The following is a 19,812-nucleotide window of genomic DNA, read 5'->3' on the forward strand; positions in this document are numbered from 1 at the left end:
CTGCAGCTGCTGGAATCTGGAATAATAACAGAAAATGCCGGAAATCTCAGCGGGTCAGACTACAACTATGGAGAGAGAAACAGATCACGTTTCAGGTCGGCGACCCTTGGTCAGAACTGGAGAGTGTTCGGAAAGAACACATACTTAACCAGCACCACGTAGGGTCACTTTGTTTCAAATATTTGACTTACCTCACCAGCACAAATATCTGCGGGAACAGGAAGATGGTCACAAGTAGCACCACCAGGATTTCACTAGAAGCAGATACAGATTAGGAACAGTATCAATAATGGTCACTCTTGGTCGAGAATTAAAACGCAAATTGATTTTTAAAAATCTGCATGAACATAATTGCAATCATATAGGGCCCTGGTGAGACCACACCTGGAACAAGAAATTGGAGCAGGAGTAGGCCATTCGGCCCCTTGAGCCTGCTCCGCCATTCAATAAGATCATGACGACTATTAGCTCTGAGGAAAGATTGGATAGACTGGGGTTGTTTTCTTTGGAACAGAAGAGGCTGAGAGGTGTATAAAATTATGAGGGGCCTAGAAAGAGTGGATAGGAAGGACCTATTTCCCTTAGCAGAGGGGTCAACAACCAGAGGGCATAGATTTGAAGTAATTGGGGGGAGGTTCAGTGGGGATTTGAGGGGAAATTTCTTCACCCAGAGGGTGATGGGGGTCTGGAACTCACGGCCTGAAAGGGTTGTAGAGGCAGAAACCCTCACCACATTTAAAAAGTACCTGGATGTGCACTTGAAGTGCCGTAACCTACAGGGCTACGGACCCAGAGCTGGAGAGTGGGATTAGGCTGGGTAGCTCTTTGTTGGCCGGCGCGGACACGATGGGCCGAAATGGCCTCCTTCCGTGCTGTAAATTTCTATGATTTGAAGGCGGGCAGGAGGAAGAGGCAGGACGGCCTACATTTAGCTTAGGAGGACCAAGGGAAGAGTGTTACCAGAAGAGCCACAGTAATGTAGGTGCAGCAATGGTTATTATGCCACAAAATGGGGGCATTTACAGGATTTGTTATCCTCCGAGCAGCAGGTCTGTTCCACATCACTAGAGGCCGCTAGCGAACAGGCAGCAGGCACCACCTCCGGGGGGGGGGGGGGGAGGAATGGTCGGAACCCAGCGCTGACCCGAGGCTGGAATAGATGGAGGTTCTGGGGCCAGGCTGTTTGCCAGCTTCCCAGAGAATGGATGGTTGCAGGGAGAGCAAAGAGGAGGGAGAACAGGATTATAGGATAACTTCCCTTCAACAACAAAAAAAAAACCAGTTCTAAATGAACTGCACGGTAACTTTGAACTCCATACACAACTCCCTCTTTAAATGTGCACCAGCTTTCATGTACGGATTTGGTAGAATTTTCTAAATATACGTCGCTTGTAAGTGTATAAAAATACTGCAATTTTTGATGTGCTCAGCACTGTGCTTAACTGAGCTTCAATACAAATGCCTACAGCTGTGTGAGTCAGTACAAAGGGAGGCTGTGTTGATGTGGGAATTAAAAAAAGGAATGCAGTATCAACATAAAACATATTAACAAGAGGCATTCCTGTAATATCCCTCTATAGTACAGAGCACGACACAGCTGGTGGAAATAGAATTTCCCGGCTGTAATGTATTAGCTCCATGGGTTCTATGCTTAAGAATTCATAGCAACACATTGGTGGTCGTGAAATGTGCGATACAAATGTATGGTCTTTTTTTTACAACGATCGGAGAATCTTCGTGGACATTTTTCTGCCAGTACCAGCTCACTAATTACCAAAATGTAATTTCACAATTCTCCCAGGGTGGATTAGAATTTTCAAATCGCACAGCACAGGAGGAGGCCATTCGGCCCATCGTGCCTGCACCGGCTCTTTGAAAGCGCGATCCAATTGGTCCCACGCCCCTTGCTCTTTCCCACATCCCTGCCAATTTTCCCCTTCCAATAGTTAATATTTCAATCTGCTTCCACCACTTGTTCAGGCAGTGCATTCCAGATTATAATGTAGTTGCTTCGTGGGTTCTTTGTATTCTGTTCCTAACACAGATGAGACGGCACACAGGGAGGTTAAAGTAACAGTGACCGCAGTCTTTATTAAGACACTCCAGAGTGAAGAACAGGCCTTAGGGGCCGGCTTATATTCAGTGCACCCAAGGTATGCTGGGATCCCTTGGGACTTCAGAGGATGAGCTCCCTGGTGGCAGAACAAGGGAGTGCATGCTTTACAGATACACAACATCACTCCCCGCCAAAGGCAAAGTGAAAACTATTTACAAGGTGAGGTGGTCGGGAGCCTTTCTTTCCCTGGTGGACCGCCTCGGTACAAATGTCTGTTCTGGTGTGTTGGCTGTGCCCTCGCTGGGCTGGCGTGTTGTTGGCCCTGCAGGGCTGCTGGGTGAGCCTGGCTTTGCTGGGCTGTTGGGCGTGATGGGTTTGATTTCCTGGTCTGGGGTGGTGTCGTTGATCCTTTGGGTGTGTGTTGTGGGCTCGAAAAAGGTGGTGTCTGCTGTGGGTTGTTCAGGGCAGTCTGTGAACCGCAGCCTCGTTTGGGCCAGGTGCTTTCTGCAAATTTGTCCATTGTCTAGTTTGACTACAAACACCCTACTCCCTTCTTTAGCTATCACCGTACCCACGATCCACTTGGGTCCATGTCCATAGTTTAGCACATACACAGGGTCATTCAGATCAATTTCCCGTGACATAGTGGAGCGACCATTGTTTACATTTTGTTGCTGCCACCTGCTCTCTACCTGATCATGCAGGTTGGGGTGAACCAGCGAGAGTCTGGTTTTAAGTGTCCTTTTCATGAGTAGCTCAGCCGGGGGCACCCCTGTGAGCGTGTGGGGTCTCGTGCGGTAGCTGAGCAGTACTCGGGACAGGCGGGTTTGGAGTGAGTCTTCTGTGACTCGTTTAAGGCTCTGTTTGATGGTTTGTACTGCCCGCTCTGCCTGCCCATTGGAGGCTGGTTTAAACGGGGCCGAGGTGACATGTTTGATCCCATTGCGGGTCATGAATTCTTTAAATTCGGCACTGGTGAAACATGGCCCGTTGTCACTGACCAGTATGTCAGGCAGGCCGTGGGTGGCAAACATGGCCTTCAGGCTTTCAATGGTGGCGGTGGCGGTGCTTCCCGACATTATTTCACGTTCAATTCATTTTGAAAAAGCATCCACCACCACCAGGAACATTTTACCGAGAAACGGGCCCGCATAGTCGACATGGATCCTCGACCATGGTCTGGAGGGCCAGGACCACAAACTTAGTGGTGCCTCTCTGGGCGCGTTGCTCAACTGAGCACACATGCTGCATTGCCGTACACAGGGCTCGAAGTCAGAGTCGATACCGGGCCACCACACGTGGGATCTGGCTATTGCTTTCATTATTACTATACCCGGATGTGTGCTGTGGAGATCTGAGATGAACGTCTCCCTGCCCTTTTTGGGGAGCACTACGTGGTTACCCCACAACAGGCAGTCTGCCTGAATGCACAACTCGTCCTTTCGCCGCTGGAACGGCTTGATTAGCTCTTGCATTTCAACGGGGATGCTGGCCCAGCTCCCATGCAGTACACAGTTTTTTACTAGGGACAGCAGAGGATCTTGGCTGGTCCAAGTCCTAACCTGGCGGGCCGTGACAGGTGAGTTATCATTTTCAAACGCTTCCATGACCATCAACAAGTCTGCGGGCTGCGCCACCATCAACAAGTTTGCCGGCTGCACCATTTCCACCCCCGTGGTGGGCTATGGTAGCCGACTGAGAGCATCCGCACAGTTCTCGATGCCTGGCCTGTGGCGGATGGTATAGTTATACGCTGATAGCGCGAGTGCCCATCTTTGTATGCGGGCTGAGGCATTGGTATTTATCCCCTTGTTTTCAGCGAACAGGGAAATGAGGGGCTTGTGATCGGTTTCCAGCTCAAATTTGAGGCCAAACAGGTACTGATGCATTTTCTTTACCCCGAACACACACGCTAATGCCTCTTTCTCAATCATGCTGTAGGCCCTCTCGGCCTTAGACAAGCTCCTGGATGCATAGGCAACAGGTTGCAACTTCCCCGCAATGTTAGCATGTTGTAATATACACCCGACTCCGTACGACGACGCTTCACATGCTAGCACAAGTCTTTTACACAGTTATATAATACAAGCAGCTTGTTGGAGCATAAAATGTTTCTGGCTTTCTCAAAAGTAATTACTTGGTTTTTTCCCTCATACCCAGTTCTCACCTTTACGCAATAACACATGTTGGGGCTCTAAGAGGGTGCTTAACCCCGGTAGGAAGTTACCAAAATAGTTGAGGAGTCCCAGGAATGACCGCAGCTCCATGACATTCTGTGGCCTGGGCGCGTTCCTGATAGCCTCTGTCTTGGTGTCTGTGGGCCGAATGCCATCTGCCGTAATCCTTCTCCCCAAAAACTCCACTTCTGTTGCCATGAAGATGCATTTTGACCTCTTCAGCCGCAGCCCTATGCGATCCAGTCGCTGGAGGACCTCCTCCAGGTTTTGTAGGTGCTCGGCGGTGTCCCGACCCGTGACCAATATGTCGTCCTGAAAAACCATCGTGCGTGGTACCGACTTGAGTAGGCTCTCCATGTTTCTCTGGAAGATCGCTGCAGCCGACCGAATTCCAAACAGGCATCTGTTGTAGATGAACAGTCCCTTGTGCGTGTTGATGCAGGTGAGGCCCTTCGAAGACTCCTCCAGCTCCTGCATCATGTAGGCCAAAGTCAGGTCGAGCTTGGTGAACGTCTTGCTTCCTGCCAGCGTCGCAAATAGGTCGTCTGCCTTAGGTAGCGGGTATTGGTCCTGTAGCGAGAAACGATTAATACTTACTTTAGAATTGCCGCAAATCCTGACCGTGCCATCACTTTTGAGTACTGGAACAATCGGGCTGGCCCACTCGCTGAATTCCACTGGGGAGATGATGCCCACGTGTTGCAGCCTGTCCAGCTCAATTTCCACTCTCTCCCTCATCATGTGAGGTACCGCTCGCGCCTTGTGGTGAATGGGTCGTGCCTCTGGGACCAAGTGGATCCGCACCTTCACCCTGGAAAAGTTTCCAATGCCTGGCTCAAAAAGGGAAGGAAATTTGTTAAGAACCTGGGTACATGAGGCCTCATCGACATGTGATAGCGCTCAGATGTCATCCCAGTTCCAGCGGATTTTGCCCAGCCAGCTCCTTCCAAGCAGTGTGGGGCCATCGCCCGGGACAATCCAGAGTGGCAGTTCATGCACCGTGTCCTCGTAGGTGACCTTGACCATGGCGCTGCCCAGGACAGTGATAAGCTCTTTGGTGTATGTTCTCAGTTTCGTGTGGATGGGGCTCAGGGCTGGTCTGGGTGCCTTGCTGCACCACAGACTCTCAAACATCTTTTTAATCATGATGGATTGGCTAGCCCCAGTGTCCAGTTCCATGGCTACGGGTAAGCTATTCAATTTTACATTTAGCATTATAGGTTAAAATGTGTGCACCCCGTGTACTTTAGCATCTGCCTCCTCTCTCTGAGGCTCAAAATTGCTTTGATCCACCATGGACCGATCTTCCTCTGCCACGTGGTGGTTTGCAGGTTTTGCAGAGCTTGCAGCTCATCTGCAAGCTCATTGGAGGTGCCTCATTGTTCCACAGCTCTTGCAAACATACCCTTTGAAGCGGCATGAATAGGCTGAATGGAAGCCTCCACAACGCCAACAAGGTGTGAATTGCCTTGTTTTCATCCTTTGTTGCAGACTCTGAGTCATCTGGGTCACCTGAGGCCTGCTGGCAGTTGCAAACTTGTGGGTTCTGCCCTGTACATTTCTGCTTGCAAACACAGTTCCAGTTAATTTATGAACATTGCTAGCATTTGTATGCTGAGAGATTTGTTTGGTGTTATCACTGGTGGACATAAACGCCTGTGCTATAGCAATGGCCTTACTGAGGGTCGGTGTCTCTACAGTCAAAAGATTTCGTAGGATGGTCTCATGGCCAATGCCCAGTACAAAAAAGTCTCTGAGCATTTGCTCCAGGTGACCATCAAACTCACATTGTCCTGCAAGTCGCCTTAGCTCGGCGACGTAGCTCGCCACTTCCTGACCTTCAGATCGCTGGCACGTGTAGAACCGATACCTCGTCATCAGCACGCTCTCCCTCGGGTTAAGATGCTCCCGAACCAGTGTACACAGCTCCTCATACAACTTATCTGTGGGTTTCACTGGAGCCAGAAGATTCTTCATGAGGCTGTAGGTTGGTGCCCCGCAGACCGTGAGGAGGACCGCTCTCCTTTTTGCAGCGCTTCCTTCTCCGTCCAACTCGTTGGCTACAAAGTACTGGTCTAGCCATTCGACATAGGCTTTCCAGTCCTCACCCTCCGAGAACTTCTCCAGGATGCCCACAGTTTGCTGCATCTTTGCATTGGATTCGTGTACTCGGTGCCAGTTGTTGTGTTCCTAACACAGATGAGACTGCACACAGGGAGGTTAAAGTAACAGTGACCTCAGTCTTTATTAAGACACTCCAGAGTGAGGAACAGGCCTTAGGGGCCGGCTTATAAACAGTGCTCTCAAGAGATGCTGGGATCCCTTGGGACTTCAGGGGATGCGCTCCCTGGTGGCAGAACATGGGAGTGCATGCTTTACAGATACACAACACTTTGCTTCAGAATTCATAGCAATACATTGCTATTAAGAACTAGTTGGTTTATTAGCAAAAGGTTTAACAATCACATCACACATTATCGGTTCATCCACCAGGCTCACAACCACCTGCCTCATCGTGGATCCCCGAACCCAACTGGCTGGGGTTTTATTGAGTCTTGTGAACATCACGTGACTGGCTAAGCCACTCACAACTCAACAGCTCTACAAACCTGTGAGCATACTCACAGGGGCATACATTACACAGAAAGTTGTTGAGGCCAGTTCGTTAGATATATTCAAAAGGGAGTTCGATGTGGTCCTTACGGCTAAAGGGATCAAGGGGTATGGAGAGAAAGCAGGAATGGGGTACTGAAGTTGCATGATCAGCCATGATCATATTGAATGGTGGTACAGGCTCGAAGGGCCGAATGGCCTACTCCTGCACCTACTTTCTCTGTTTCTATGTTTCACTGAAGTTATTTTTTTCTCTGTGGAAGTGACCGTAAGTTCACAATGTTTCTTTTCAATGTGTTTCTCATTTCCCCCCTGAAGGGGTCAGATCATCGTGGGGTTTGGTTCTGCAGACACCACCAGCCCTCCTTGACCTTCGGGGAGGGCATAACTTTCAAAAAGGAACTGGATAAATACTTGGAGGAAAAAATTGCAGTGCTGTGTGGAAAGAGCAGGGGGCGGGAAGTGGGACTAATTCTCTTTCAAAGAGTCGCCATAGGCACAATGGGCCACTCAGCCTCCTTCTGTGCTGCATCAACAAAACGTGTATTTATATAGCGCCTTTAACATCATGAAACGTCCCAAGGAGCTGCACAGGGGTATTAGGCGATAAAAATTTGACACCGAGCCGCATAAGTAGAAATTTGCGCAGGTGATCAAAAGCTTGATCAAAGAGGTTTTAGGAACATAAGCACTTGGAGCAGGAGTTGGCCGTTTGGCCCCTCGAGCCTGCTCCATTTGATTGAATCATGCTTTTCCAAATGTCCTGCTACTGCTTCCTTAATAATGGACTCCAGCATTTTCCCCACAATCGATGTTAAGCTAACTGCTTTGTAATTCCCTATTTTCTGTCTGCCTATGTTTTAAGGAATGTATCATTCGCTCACCAGACAAGACTTAGCTGAGGGAAGCCAGCCCGATTTTGCCCCTCACTAACCCAAAGGCAATGATGCTAGATACAGCATCCCTACTCTTGCCATGGCTCAGGACTGCTTATGGAGCTCAGGAGTCTCTCGCTCTATATAGTTTATTGCCACATCAGGCACCATAGAATCATAGAAATTTACGGCACATCCGGCCCATCGTGTCGACAAAGAGCTACCCAGCCTAATCTCACTTTCCAGCTCTCGGTCCGTAGCCCTGTGGGTTACGGCACTTCAAGTGCACATCCAAGTATTTTTTAAATGTGGTGAGGGTTTCTGCCTCTACCACCCTTTCAGGCCGTGAGTTCCAGACTCCCGCCCTCCTCTGGGTGAAAACATTCCCCTCAAATACTTCGACCAATTACTTTAAATCTATGTCCCCTGGTTGTTGACCCCTCTGCCAAGGGAAATAGGTCCTTCCTATCCACTCTATCCAGGCCCCTCATGATTTTATACACCTCAATCAGGTCTCCCCTCAGCCTCCTCTGTTCCAAAGAAAACAACCCCAGCCTATCCAATCTTCTCTCAGCTAAAATTCTCATCCAGGTAATATCCTCGTAAATCTCCTCTGTACCCTCTCTTAATGCAATCACATCTTTCCTGTAAAGTGGTGACCAGAACTGCACGCAGTACTCTAACTATGACCTAACTAGTGTTTTATACAGTTCAAGCATAACCTCCCTGCTCTTGTATTCTATGCCACAGCTAATAAAGGCAAGTATTCCGTATGCCATCTTAACCACCTTATCTACCCGGCCTGCTACCTTCAGGGACCTGCACTCCAAGGTCCCTCTGTTCCTCTACACTTCTCAGTGTCCTACCATTTATTGTGTATTCCCTTGCCTGTTAGCCCTCCCCAAATGCATCAGAATGGTTAATCCTTGGGTGTATGTGTTGTCATTTGCTCATGACAGGAAGTACACTGACAGTCAACATAGAAAAATAATCCAAAATGGATTTTTAAAAATAGTCTGCAGTTGTAAGTACCAATTTAAATTCAGATGGCACTCCTGACAGATTTATTTTCTTTCCCATGATGCTCTGCTTCACCAGACACTAATTGCCCAATTGGGAGTCTGGATGGAAAATAATGACCTTCACAGTAACTAGCAATGTTCCTCTGAAGCAGTCAGGGAGGGGAGGGGAGGGGCAGGAGGGCGAGAGTGAGTGAAGAGCCTAGATTCCAGTTGTCCTTCAACAACAACAACAATCATTTGTATTTATATAGCGCCTTTAATGTAGTAAAACATCCTAAGTCAAAAATTTGACACCGAGCCACATAAGAAGCGATTAGTGCAGGCGACCAAACACTTGGTCAAAGAGGTAGGTTTTAAGGAGCGTTTTAGAAGAGGAAAGAGAGGCGGAGAGGTTCAGGCAGGGAGTTCCAGAGCTTGGAGCCCAGGCAACAGAAGGCACGGCCACCAATGGTGGAGCGGTTATAATCAGGGATGCTCAAGAGGGCAGAATTAGAGGAGAGCAGACATCTCGGGGGGTTGTGGGGCTGGAGGAGATTACAGAGATAGGGAGGGGCGAGGCCATGGAGGGATTTGTAAACAAGGATGAGGATTTTGAAATCGAGGTGTTGCTTAACCGGGAGCCAATGTAGGTCAGCGAGCACAGGGGGTGATGGGTGAGCGGGACTTGGTTCAAGTTGGGACACAGGGCAGCGAGCACAGGGGGTGATGGGTGAGCGGGACTTGGTTCAAGTTGGGACACAGGTCAGCGAGCACATGGGTGATGGGTGAGCGGGACTTGGTTCAAGTTGGGACACAGGGCAGCGAGCACAGGGGGTGATGGGTGAGCGGGACTTGGTTCAAGTTGGGACACAGGTCAGCGAGCACATGGGTGATGGGTGAGCGGGACTTGGTTCAAGTTGGGACACAGGGCAGCGAGCACAGGGGATGATGGGTGAGCGGGACTTGGTTCAAGTTGGGACACAGGTCAGCGAGCACATGGGTGATGGGTGAGCGGGACTTGGTTCAAGTTGGGACACAGGGCATCGAGCACAGGGGTGATGGGTGAGTGGGACTTGGTTCAAGTTGGGACACAGGGCAGCGAGCACAGGGGTGATGGGTGAGCGGGACTTGGTTCAAGTTGGGACACAGGTCAGCGAGCACATGGGTGATGGGTGAGCGGGACTTGGTTCAAGTTGGGACACAGGGCAGCGAGCACAGGGGTGATGGGTGAGCGGGACTTGGTGCGAGTTAGGACACAGGGCAGCGAGCACAGGGGTGATGGGTGAGCGGGACTTGGTTCAAGTTGGGACACAGGGCAGCGAGCACATGGGTGATGGGTGAGCGGGACTTGGTTCAAGTTGGGACACAGGTCAGCGAGCACATGGGTGATGGGTGAGCGGGACTTGGTTCAAGTTGGGACACAGGGCAGCGAGCACAGGGGTGATGGGTGAGCGGGACTTGGTGCGAGTTAGGACACGGGGCAGCGAGCACATGGGGTGATGGGTGAGCGGGACTTGGTGCGAGTTAGGACACAGGGCAGCGAGCACAGGGGTGATGGGTGAGCGGGACTTGGTGTGAGTTAGGACACAGGGCAGCGAGCACATGGGGTGATGGGTGAGTGGGACTTGGTGTGAGTTAGGACACAGGGCAGCGAGCACATGGGGTGATGGGTGAGCGGGACTTGGTGCGAGTTAGGACACAGGGCAGCGAGCACATGGGGTGATGGGTGAGCGGGACTTGGTGTGAGTTAGGACACAGGGCAGCGAGCACATGGGGTGATGGGTGAGCGGGACTCGGTGCGAGTTAGGACACAGGGCAGCGAGCACATGGGGTGATGGGTGAGCGGGACTTGGTGTGAGTTAGGACACAGGGCAGCGAGCACATGGGGTGATGGGTGAGCGGGACTTGGTGCGAGTTCAGACACGGGGCATCACTCCGATTTGCGAAGGTCACGTTCCAGGTCAGGTCAGGTCTTAAGAGTGGGGGAAATCTCAGCTTCTGTTTTAGAACTCTGTGCTGTAGTGACGTTTGTTTCCGATGCTTTCTCTCCCATTTTCCTCTCCTGAAGGCATCGTCCAACACTGAGGCACAGTTCCATTGGTACCATCACCCAAGTGGCCATTCTTCAACTGTAGACAGTTTGAGAAGACTATTTGACCAAGGGTGTCAGTGCTACAACCGAGCCTGATTCCGTCCCGACCCGATGTCTGCACACGTGCAGCTTCCATTGGGCAGCAATTACAAGCTGAAACACTGACTGGTGTTTGCTCCTCAGTCTCGGAACGTTGACACCAATTGTGCCACCCTGCCTGAGAGCACATGGTATAGTAAGGTGACACTGTGACAGACCAGGCATCAATCCTTGCTTATTTTATAGAAATATTTTTAAATACTTCTCTGTGGAAGCTGATGGCCACTTCCTATATTTACTTGTGACTGGAAATGGGCTGGGTAGTTGGAACACACGCAATCGCTATGTAGCTAGTGGTATTCTCATCCTTGTTTTCAAATCCCTCCATGGCCTCGCCCCTCCCTATCTCTGTAATCTCCTCCAGCCCCACAACCCCCCCCCCCCGAGATGTCTGCGCTCCTCTAATTCTGCCCTCCTGAGCACCCCTGATTATAATCGCTCCACCATCGGTGGCCGTGCCTTCTGTTGCCTGGGCCCCAAGCTCTGGAACTCCCTCCCTAAACCTCTCCGCCTCTCTACCTCTCTTCCCTCCTTCAAGATGCTCCTGAAAACTAAGCTTTTGGTTACCTGCGCTAATTTCTACTTATGCGGCTCGATGTCAAATTTTTTATCTCATAGCACTGCTGTGAAGCGCCTTGGGACGTGTCACTACGTTAAAGGCGCTATATAAATACAGGTTGTTGTTGTTGTGTCGTCAATGAAAGCACGGAGGGAGAGAGCTGGGAAACAGCTGGGTACAATGGAAGTTTTCCTCATTTTATTGTTTAGAAAATAGGTCCAGTCACAGCGACTCTCACCTCCGCAGGTTCCAATGTGTTTGGTTGGGTTAATGTACCAAGTGTTTGAATAGCCGCTCGCTGAATTGGCCACTTCATCGGGGTACCCTGACAATTCGACCCGCTGCCTGCTGTATCATGGAAACGGCCGAAGGGCTTGTGGGAGAGGGCACTGATATTTTTGAAGTCTCTTTCTGTGGCCAGAAGCTGCAAGCTTCAGATATAAATATTGCACTCAATTCCCTGTTCCGTCTTTTGGATGAGACGTTAAACCAAGGCCCCGTCTGCTCTCTCAGGTGGACGTAAAAGATCCCACGGCACTATTTCAAAGAAGAGCAGGGGAGTTATCCCCGGTGTCCTGGGGCCAATATTTATCCCTCAATCAACATAACAAAAACAGATTATCTGATCATTATCACATTGCTGTTTGTGGGAGCTTGCTGTGCGCAAACTGGCTGCCGCGTTTCCCACATTACAACAGTGACTACACTCCAAAAAGTACTTAATTGGCTGTAAAGTGCTTTGAGACGTCTGGTGGTCATGACAGGCGCTATAGAAATGCAAGTCTTTCTTTCTTTCACTTGTTTGGTTCAGTTTAGGTCAGGACTGAGCAGTAAAGATGGGGGGACAAAGGAACGTGTGATTGGCCAAGTTCACGTACAAGCTTTTCCTCACTCCTCTGTCCTCAAGTTACCGAGATCACCAAAGTCTTGAGACATTTTGGCGGGGGTTTTGCAAGCCTTTGTAAGTTCAGTGCATCATTGTGATATATTTTTCTGTATGTTCATTGTCTATTAGTTCTGTCAATTGAGTTCTTAATAAACCTGATTGGCTGTTTATAGGCTGCAGTCAGCTCGAGAGTTCTGGAATTGCAATTGACTGAGTTTCTCAGCAATGTACTGGAGTTTATTATTCACCCGGCATGGTCCCTTCCAAAACACACCATGCATCAATGTGGCCTTTTCTATTGGAGCAGTCTTTTGTGCTGAGCCTGAGAGAAAGTATCTGAAGAAAGCCCGAATCGTAACACACAGCTTAAGGCACACCCACGACCCTACACTCATGGCTTGTCTCCAATCTCTCAGTGACTTGATACAGTAAAATCGGGGACGTCCCAGATTCAGGTCCCAGTCTGCGCTGGATTAGCCCAGCTCTGTTTCAGTTGCTTTCAGCGTCCCTTGAGGTAAGGCGGAGAGAGATAGTTGGCAGCGGTTCCTGCTCCTGACTGGCCTCCAGAAAATGCTGCTGGAAGTGTACGCCCGTGGAGTTTGGATAAAGGAAGAATTGGAGTTAGCAGTCACTTTCAAAATCATCATCATCATCATCATCGGCGGTCCCTCGAACGAGGATGACTTGCTTCCACAGGAGTTCACAGATGTTTCAATGAAGGACCCGATGTTCCAGTCCTGAACTCCAGTTGAGGGGGTGGAAGATGCCTGTGTGTGGATTTTTTTTAACGTGTGGTTACTGTTGCACACCAGCCACCACACGGGGCTTGACAGAGCTAGGTCTTGGTCCAGTGGCAAGGGTTAACCAGGACGACTAGAGACCTGCTCTGCTGCACGGACCTAGTGCGCGCACATATCGCACAGTGTGGGCTGGGCCCGTGCTGCCCCTGGGCCCTCGCCTCTTCTGGGCCGTGTGTACCCTCATTCACTGCACCTCCTCCACGGTGTTCCAGGGTCCACGCTCCAGCTCTGTTTATAGCCCCGACCTGCAGTGGTGTTCTCACACAGGTCGAGGTGGCTCGCGATGTTCAGAATAGCCTCCTAACAGTTCCTGTCAATGTCGACGAATGTACTTGAGCACATTAATCTAGGCAACCTTCACCAGCCCCACAACCCTTCGAGATATCTGCACTCCTCCAATTCCAGCCTTGTGTGCACAGCTGTGGCTCAGTGCGAAGCACGCTTTGACGCACTCTGTCTTGACTCACACACAAGGCATAAATAGGATAGCAGAAGGCTATCGATGGCTGTATGTGAGAGATGGCTGTATGTGAGAGATTGACGTGTCAGCCATGACTCAGTGGGCAGCACACTCGCCTCTGAGTCACGAAGGTTGTGGGTTCAAGTCCCACTCCAGGGACTGGAGCACATAAATCCAGGCTGACACTCCCAGTGCAGTGCTGAGGGAGTGCTGCACTGTCGGAGGTGCCATCTTTCGGATGAGACGTTAAACCGAGGCCCCGTCTGCTCTCTCAGGTGGGTATAAAAGATCCCATGGCACTATTTCGCAGAAGAGCAGGGGAGTTATCCCCGATGTCCTGGCCAATATTTATCCCTCAATCAACATCACTAAAACAGATTATCTGGTCATTATCACATTGCTGTTTGTGGGAGCTTGCTGTGCCCAAAATGGCTGCCGCGTTTTCAACATTACAACAGTGGCTACACGTCAAAAAAAGGACTTAATTGGCTGTAAAGCGCTTTGGGATGTCTGGTGGTCGTGAAAGGCGCTATATATATGCAAGTCTTTCTTTCCTCTGAGGCAGGGTACTGGATGGTGTCTAATCCCCAGGGAACTGTATGCCAGCAAGGATTCAATGCCTTCAGAAGTGGTGAGGCATGTAAACTGACAGAGAAAATTGGCAAGAAAAAATATTGGGAAAAAAAAACTCTCGTGCTCCGAGATCTGCTTACAATTTAGCTCGACTGCGCTTTGGCAACTGTCTGCTGAAGTGATAGGCAGCATGAACGAGGCAGTAATGCAGCATCCTGTGGCCAATAAGCCCTTGACATCTGAAACAAAATGCAAGTTACTAAACAGACAGCACAATGACCAGTCCTGAAACTCAGTCAAATAATTATCATTCCAATCAGATGCTTGTCTTGGGAAATTGGTGGAATTGTTGAAGATCAGCAAGATTATACGTGGAGCAGGTTTAATGGGTAAAATGGCCTTTTCTCCCTGCAACTGTGTGGGGACAGGCTCGATGGCCAGATGGTCTTGACCTGTCCGTCATTGTTCGTATGTTCATAACATACAACCTCCTTAAATTCGCCACTCCACTGCTCATCATCCAACGTCCCTTCCTGGCTCCCATGCTAGCTGACACTGTAAATGGTTCCCACTCCTTAGATATTGACCCATCTCTCTCCTCAAATAGCCCACCAATGACCCGTCTGTCCTTGTAAACTACTGCTCGACTGCCAAGGTCCTTTTACTCTTCGAAGTTTGTGACGATGATGTGACTTCCCAAATCCATGACCACCTCTCCATCAACTCCGTTTCAATCCCTCCAATCAGAACAGCTCTAACCCAAGTTACAAATGTGATTGTGGCACGTCATTTATCCTCATCATCCTCTGCTACAGTCGACCACACAATCCATCCTCCGTATTTAAGGAGGGATATACTTGCATTGGAGGCAGTTCAGAGAAGGTTCACGCGGTTGATTCCTGAGATGAAGGGGTTGTCTTATGAGGAAAGGTTGAGCAGGTTGGGCCTCGACTCATTAGAGTTTAGAAGAATGGGAGGTGATCTTATTGAAACGTATAAGATTCTGAGGGGGCTTGGCAGGGTAGATGCAGAGAGGATGTTTCCCCTCCTGGGGGAATCTAGAACTAGGGGACATAGTTTCAGAATAAGGGGTCGCCCATTTAAGACAGAAATGAGGAGGAATTTCTTCTCTCAGAGGGTCATGAATCCTTGGAATTCTCTACCCCAAGGAGCTGTGGAGGCTGGGTCATTGAATATATTCAAGGTGGAGATAGACAGATTTTTGAATGACAAGGGAGTCAAGAGTTATGGGGAGTGCGCAGGGAAGTGGAGTTGAGGCCAGGATCAGATCAGCCATGATCTTATTGATTTGGCAGGGCAGGCTCGAGGGGCAAAATGGCCGACTCCTGCTTCAATTTCTTATATTCTTATGTTCTCCTCCATTGTCCAGCTTGATGAGACTGCCCTAGCTTGGTGCCAGCATTTCGACACAATAGCATAGCCAGAGCATCTCCAGTAATGGCATCTCCGCACCAAGGATCTGCCCTTGGCCTCTGTCTCTTCCTCAGTTACATGCGGCCCCTTGGCGGCAGCATCCACAAACATGAAGTCAACTTCTACATGAACCTATGACACCCGGCTCTCCCTCTCCACCACCTCCCTCGACCCCTCCACTGCCTCTATGCTGTCAGATGCATGTCTTGAACTCAATCTTGGTTGAGCTGCAGTTTCCTCCAGTTAAACATTCGGAAAACCAAACTCATCGTCTTCAGCCCCTACCACCAACTCAACCCCCACTACCTGCTCAAAGTCTCAAGTTGCACCAGGCTGTTTGCAACCGCAGCATCCTATTGGACCCTGAGCTTAGCTTCTAACCCCATAGCCTCTCCATCACAAGAAACACCCACTCCACCTCCGTAATATTGCCCTCCTCCTCAGCACACCTGCCACTGAAACACTCTTCCATGTTATGTCCCAAACTTCACTCTCTGCAATGTCAGCTCAGTCAAACCTCCACTGCTCGTATTCTCTCCCTCTCGAAGTCTTGTTTGCTCATCATCCCTGTCCTTGACAAGCTACATTGGCTCCCAGTCCCCCCCACTGCCTTAAATTCTTATCTAATAACATAAGAATTAGGAGCAGGATTAGGCCATTTGGCCCCTTGAGCCCGCTCTGCCATTCAATAAGATCATGTCTTATCCTGAAAGCAAATGGCATGTTGGCTTTCATAGCGAGAGGATTTGAGTATAGGAGCAGGGAGATCTTGCTGCAGTTATACAGGGCTTTGGTGAGACCACACCTTGAATATTGTGTGCAGTTTTGGTCTCCTAATCTGAGGAAGGACATTCTTGCTACTGAGCAACTGCAGCGAAGGTTCACCAGACTGATTCCCGGATGGCAGGACGGACATATGAAGAAAGACTGAAAGACGGGATTGGACAGGTTAGATGCAGGAAGAATGTTCCCCATGTTGGGGAAGTCCAGAACCAGGAGTCACAGTCTAAGGATAAGGGGTAAGCCATATAGGACCGAAATGAGGAGAAACTTTTTCACCCAGATAATTGTGAACCTATGGAATTCTCTACCACAGAAAGTTGTTGAGGCCAGTTCATTGTATATATTCAAAAGGGAGTTAGATGTGGCCCTTACGGCTAAAGGGATCAGGGGGTATGGAGAGAAGGCAGGAATGAGGTACTGAATGGTGGTGCAGGCTCGAAGGGCCGAATGGCCTGCTCCTGCACTTATTTTCTATGTTTCTATGTTTCTATCCTCTAACTCAACTCCACTTTCCTGCACTATCCCCATATCCCTTAATATTCAAAAATCTATTACGAACATACGAACACTAACGGACAGGTAAAGACTATTTGGTCCATCGAGTCTGTCCCAGACAATTGCGATACCTTGTGTATCACCAACGTATACACTCCACCCCACCCCAAATCATGTGATCTCCTGGGAGAGGCAGAAAAACAGATTAAAAAAACAAAGCCAATTTGGAGGGGAAAAAAAATCAGGGAAATTGCTCTCTATTAATCTCGGCCTTGAATATACTCAACAACTGAGCCTCCACAGCCCTCTGGACTAGAGAATTCTAAAGATTCACCATCCTCTATGTGAAGAATTTTCTCCTTCTCTCAGTCCTAAATGGCTGATCCTTTATTCTGAGACTGTGACCCCGGTTCTAAACTCCCCAGCCCGGGGAAACATCCTCCCTGCATCTACCCTGTCAAGCCCTGTGAGAATTTTGTATGTTTCAATGAGATCACCTCTCATTCTTCTAAACTCAAGAGAATATAGGCCCAGTCTGCTCAATCTCCCCTCATAGGACAATCCCTCCCATCCTAGGAATCAGTCTGGTGAACCTTTGTTGCACTCCCTCTATGGCAAGTATATCCTTCCTTAGGTAAGGAGACCAAAACTATACACAATATTCAGGCGAGCTCTCACTAGCTCTCTATATAATTGCAGTCAGACATTTTTAGCACTTCTACTCAAATCTTCTTGTAATAAAGGCCAACATATCTGTATGTTTCAAATCCTTCATGGACTCACCCCTATCTTTGTAACTTCCTACAGCCCCTCCAAAACCACAGTTTCTCTGATTCTGACCTCTTGTGCATACCCCCACCCGTCAGCCCACCAATGCCTTCAGCAGCCTAGAACCCATACTCAGGAATTCCTGAACTAAAACCTCCTCTCCTCTTTTAAAACCCACCTCAAGCTTCACTGATTCCCCCTGCTAATAGCTCATTCATTTTGTGGCTTGGTGTCCCATTTTTTGATTACACGTTTATGAAACACACTGGTACATAGGTAAAAAAAAAGGGATGAGGGCCTACGAAACGAATTTAAGGAGCTAGGAGCTAAATTAAAAAGTAGGACCTCAAAAGTAGTAATCTCGGGATTGCTACCAGTGCCACGTGCTAGTCAGAGTAGGAATCGCAGGATAGCGCAGATGAATACGTGGCTTGAGCAGTGGTGCAGCAGGGAGGGATTCAAATTCCTGGGGCATTGGAACCGGTTCTGGGGGAGGTGGGACCAGTACAAACCGGACGGTCTGCACCTGGGCAGGACCGGAACCAATGTCCTAGGGGGAATGTTTGCCAGTGCTGTTGGGGAGGAGTTAAACTAATATGGCAGGGGGATGGGAACCAATGCAGGGAGACAGAGGGAAACAAAAAGGAGGCAAAAGCAAGAGACAGAAAGGAGATGAGGAAAAGTGGAGGGCAGAGAAACCCAAGGCAAAGAACAAAAAGGGCCACTGTACAGCAAAATTCTAAAAGGACAAAGGATGTTAAAAAAACAAGCCTGAAGGCTTTGTGTCTTAATGCAAGGAGTATCTGCAATAAGGTGGATGAATTAACTGTGCAAATAGATGTTAACAAATATGATGTGATTGGGATTACGGAGACGTGGCTCCAGGATGATCAGGGCTGGGAACTCAACATCCAGGGGTATTCAACATTCAGGAAGGATAGAATAAAAGGAAAAGGAGGTGGGGTAGCATTGCTGGTTAAAGAGGAGATTAATACAATAGTTAGGAAAGACATTAGCTTGGATAATGTGGAATCTATATGGGTAGAGCTGCAGAACACCAAAGGGCAAAAAACGTTAGTGGGAGTTGTGTACAGACCTCCAAACAGTAGTAGTGATGTTGTGGAGGGCATCAAACAGGAAATTAGGGGTGCATGCAATAAAGGTGCAGCAGTTATAATGGGTGACTTTAATATGCACACAGATTGGGCTAGCCAAACTGGAAGCAATACGGTGGAGGAGGATTTCCTGGAGTGCATAAGGGATGGTTTTCTAGACCAATATGTCGAGGAACCAACTAGGGGGGAGGCCATCTTAGACTGGGTGTTGTGTAATGAGAGAGGATTAATTAGCAATCTCATTGTGCGAGGCCCCTTGGGGAAGAGTGACCATAATATGGTGGAATTCTGCATTAGGATGGAGAATGAAACAGTTAATTCAGAGACCATGGTCCAGAACTTAAAGAAGGGTAACTTTGAAGGTATGAGGCGTGAATTGGCTAGGATAGATTGGCGAATGATACTTAAGGGGTTGACTGTGGATGGGCAATGGCAGACATTTAGAGACCGCATGGATGAACTACAACAATTGTACATTCCTGTCTGGCGTAAAAATAAAAAAGGGAAAGTGGCTCAACAGTGGCTAGCAAGGGAAATCAGGGATAGTATTAAAGCCAAGGAAGTGGCATACACATTAGCCAGAAATAGCAACGAACCCAGGGACTGGGAGAAATTTAGAACTCAGCAGATGAGGACAAAGGGTTTGATTAGGGCAGAGAAAATGGAGTACGAGAAGAAGCTTGCAGGGAACATTAAGGCGGATTGCAAAAGTTTCTATAGATATGTAAAGAGAAAAAGGTTAGTAAAGACAAACGTAGGTCCCCTGCAGTCAGAATCAGGGGAAATCATAACGGGGAACAAAGAAATGGCAGACCAATTGAACAAGTACTTTGGTTCGGTATTCACTAAGGAGGACACAAACAACCTTCCGGATATAAAAGGGGTCAGAGGGTCTAGTAAGGAGGAGGAACTGAGGGAAATCCTTATTAGTCGTGAAATTGTGTTGGGAAAATTGATGGGATTGAAGGCCGATAAATCTCCAGGGCCTGATGGACTGCATCCCAGAGTACTTAAGGAGATAGCCTT

The 19,812-nt window shown here is 48.9% G+C and overlaps 1 protein-coding gene across 2 annotated transcripts in view; it reads right to left on the reverse strand.

Moving 5' to 3' along the window:
- LOC139228958 (uncharacterized) overlaps nt 1-19,812 on the reverse strand; it is a 38,489-nt gene that overhangs the window by 13,027 nt on the left and 5,650 nt on the right. The window contains exons 2-3 of one of the 2 annotated variants that reach the window (XM_070860535.1): nt 14,332-14,430; nt 192-254 (exon numbers count right to left, since the gene is read on the reverse strand). In XM_070860535.1, the coding sequence (XP_070716636.1) occupies nt 192-254; nt 14,332-14,405 (137 nt within the window). In that variant the 5' untranslated portion in view covers nt 14,406-14,430. The remainder of the gene's footprint in view (nt 1-191; nt 255-14,331; nt 14,431-19,812) is intronic. The other variant, XM_070860536.1, reaches the window with a different exon arrangement.

Source organism: Pristiophorus japonicus, chromosome 18, assembly GCF_044704955.1.
Source record: "Pristiophorus japonicus isolate sPriJap1 chromosome 18, sPriJap1.hap1, whole genome shotgun sequence".
Taxonomy (NCBI): Eukaryota; Metazoa; Chordata; class Chondrichthyes; family Pristiophoridae; genus Pristiophorus; species Pristiophorus japonicus.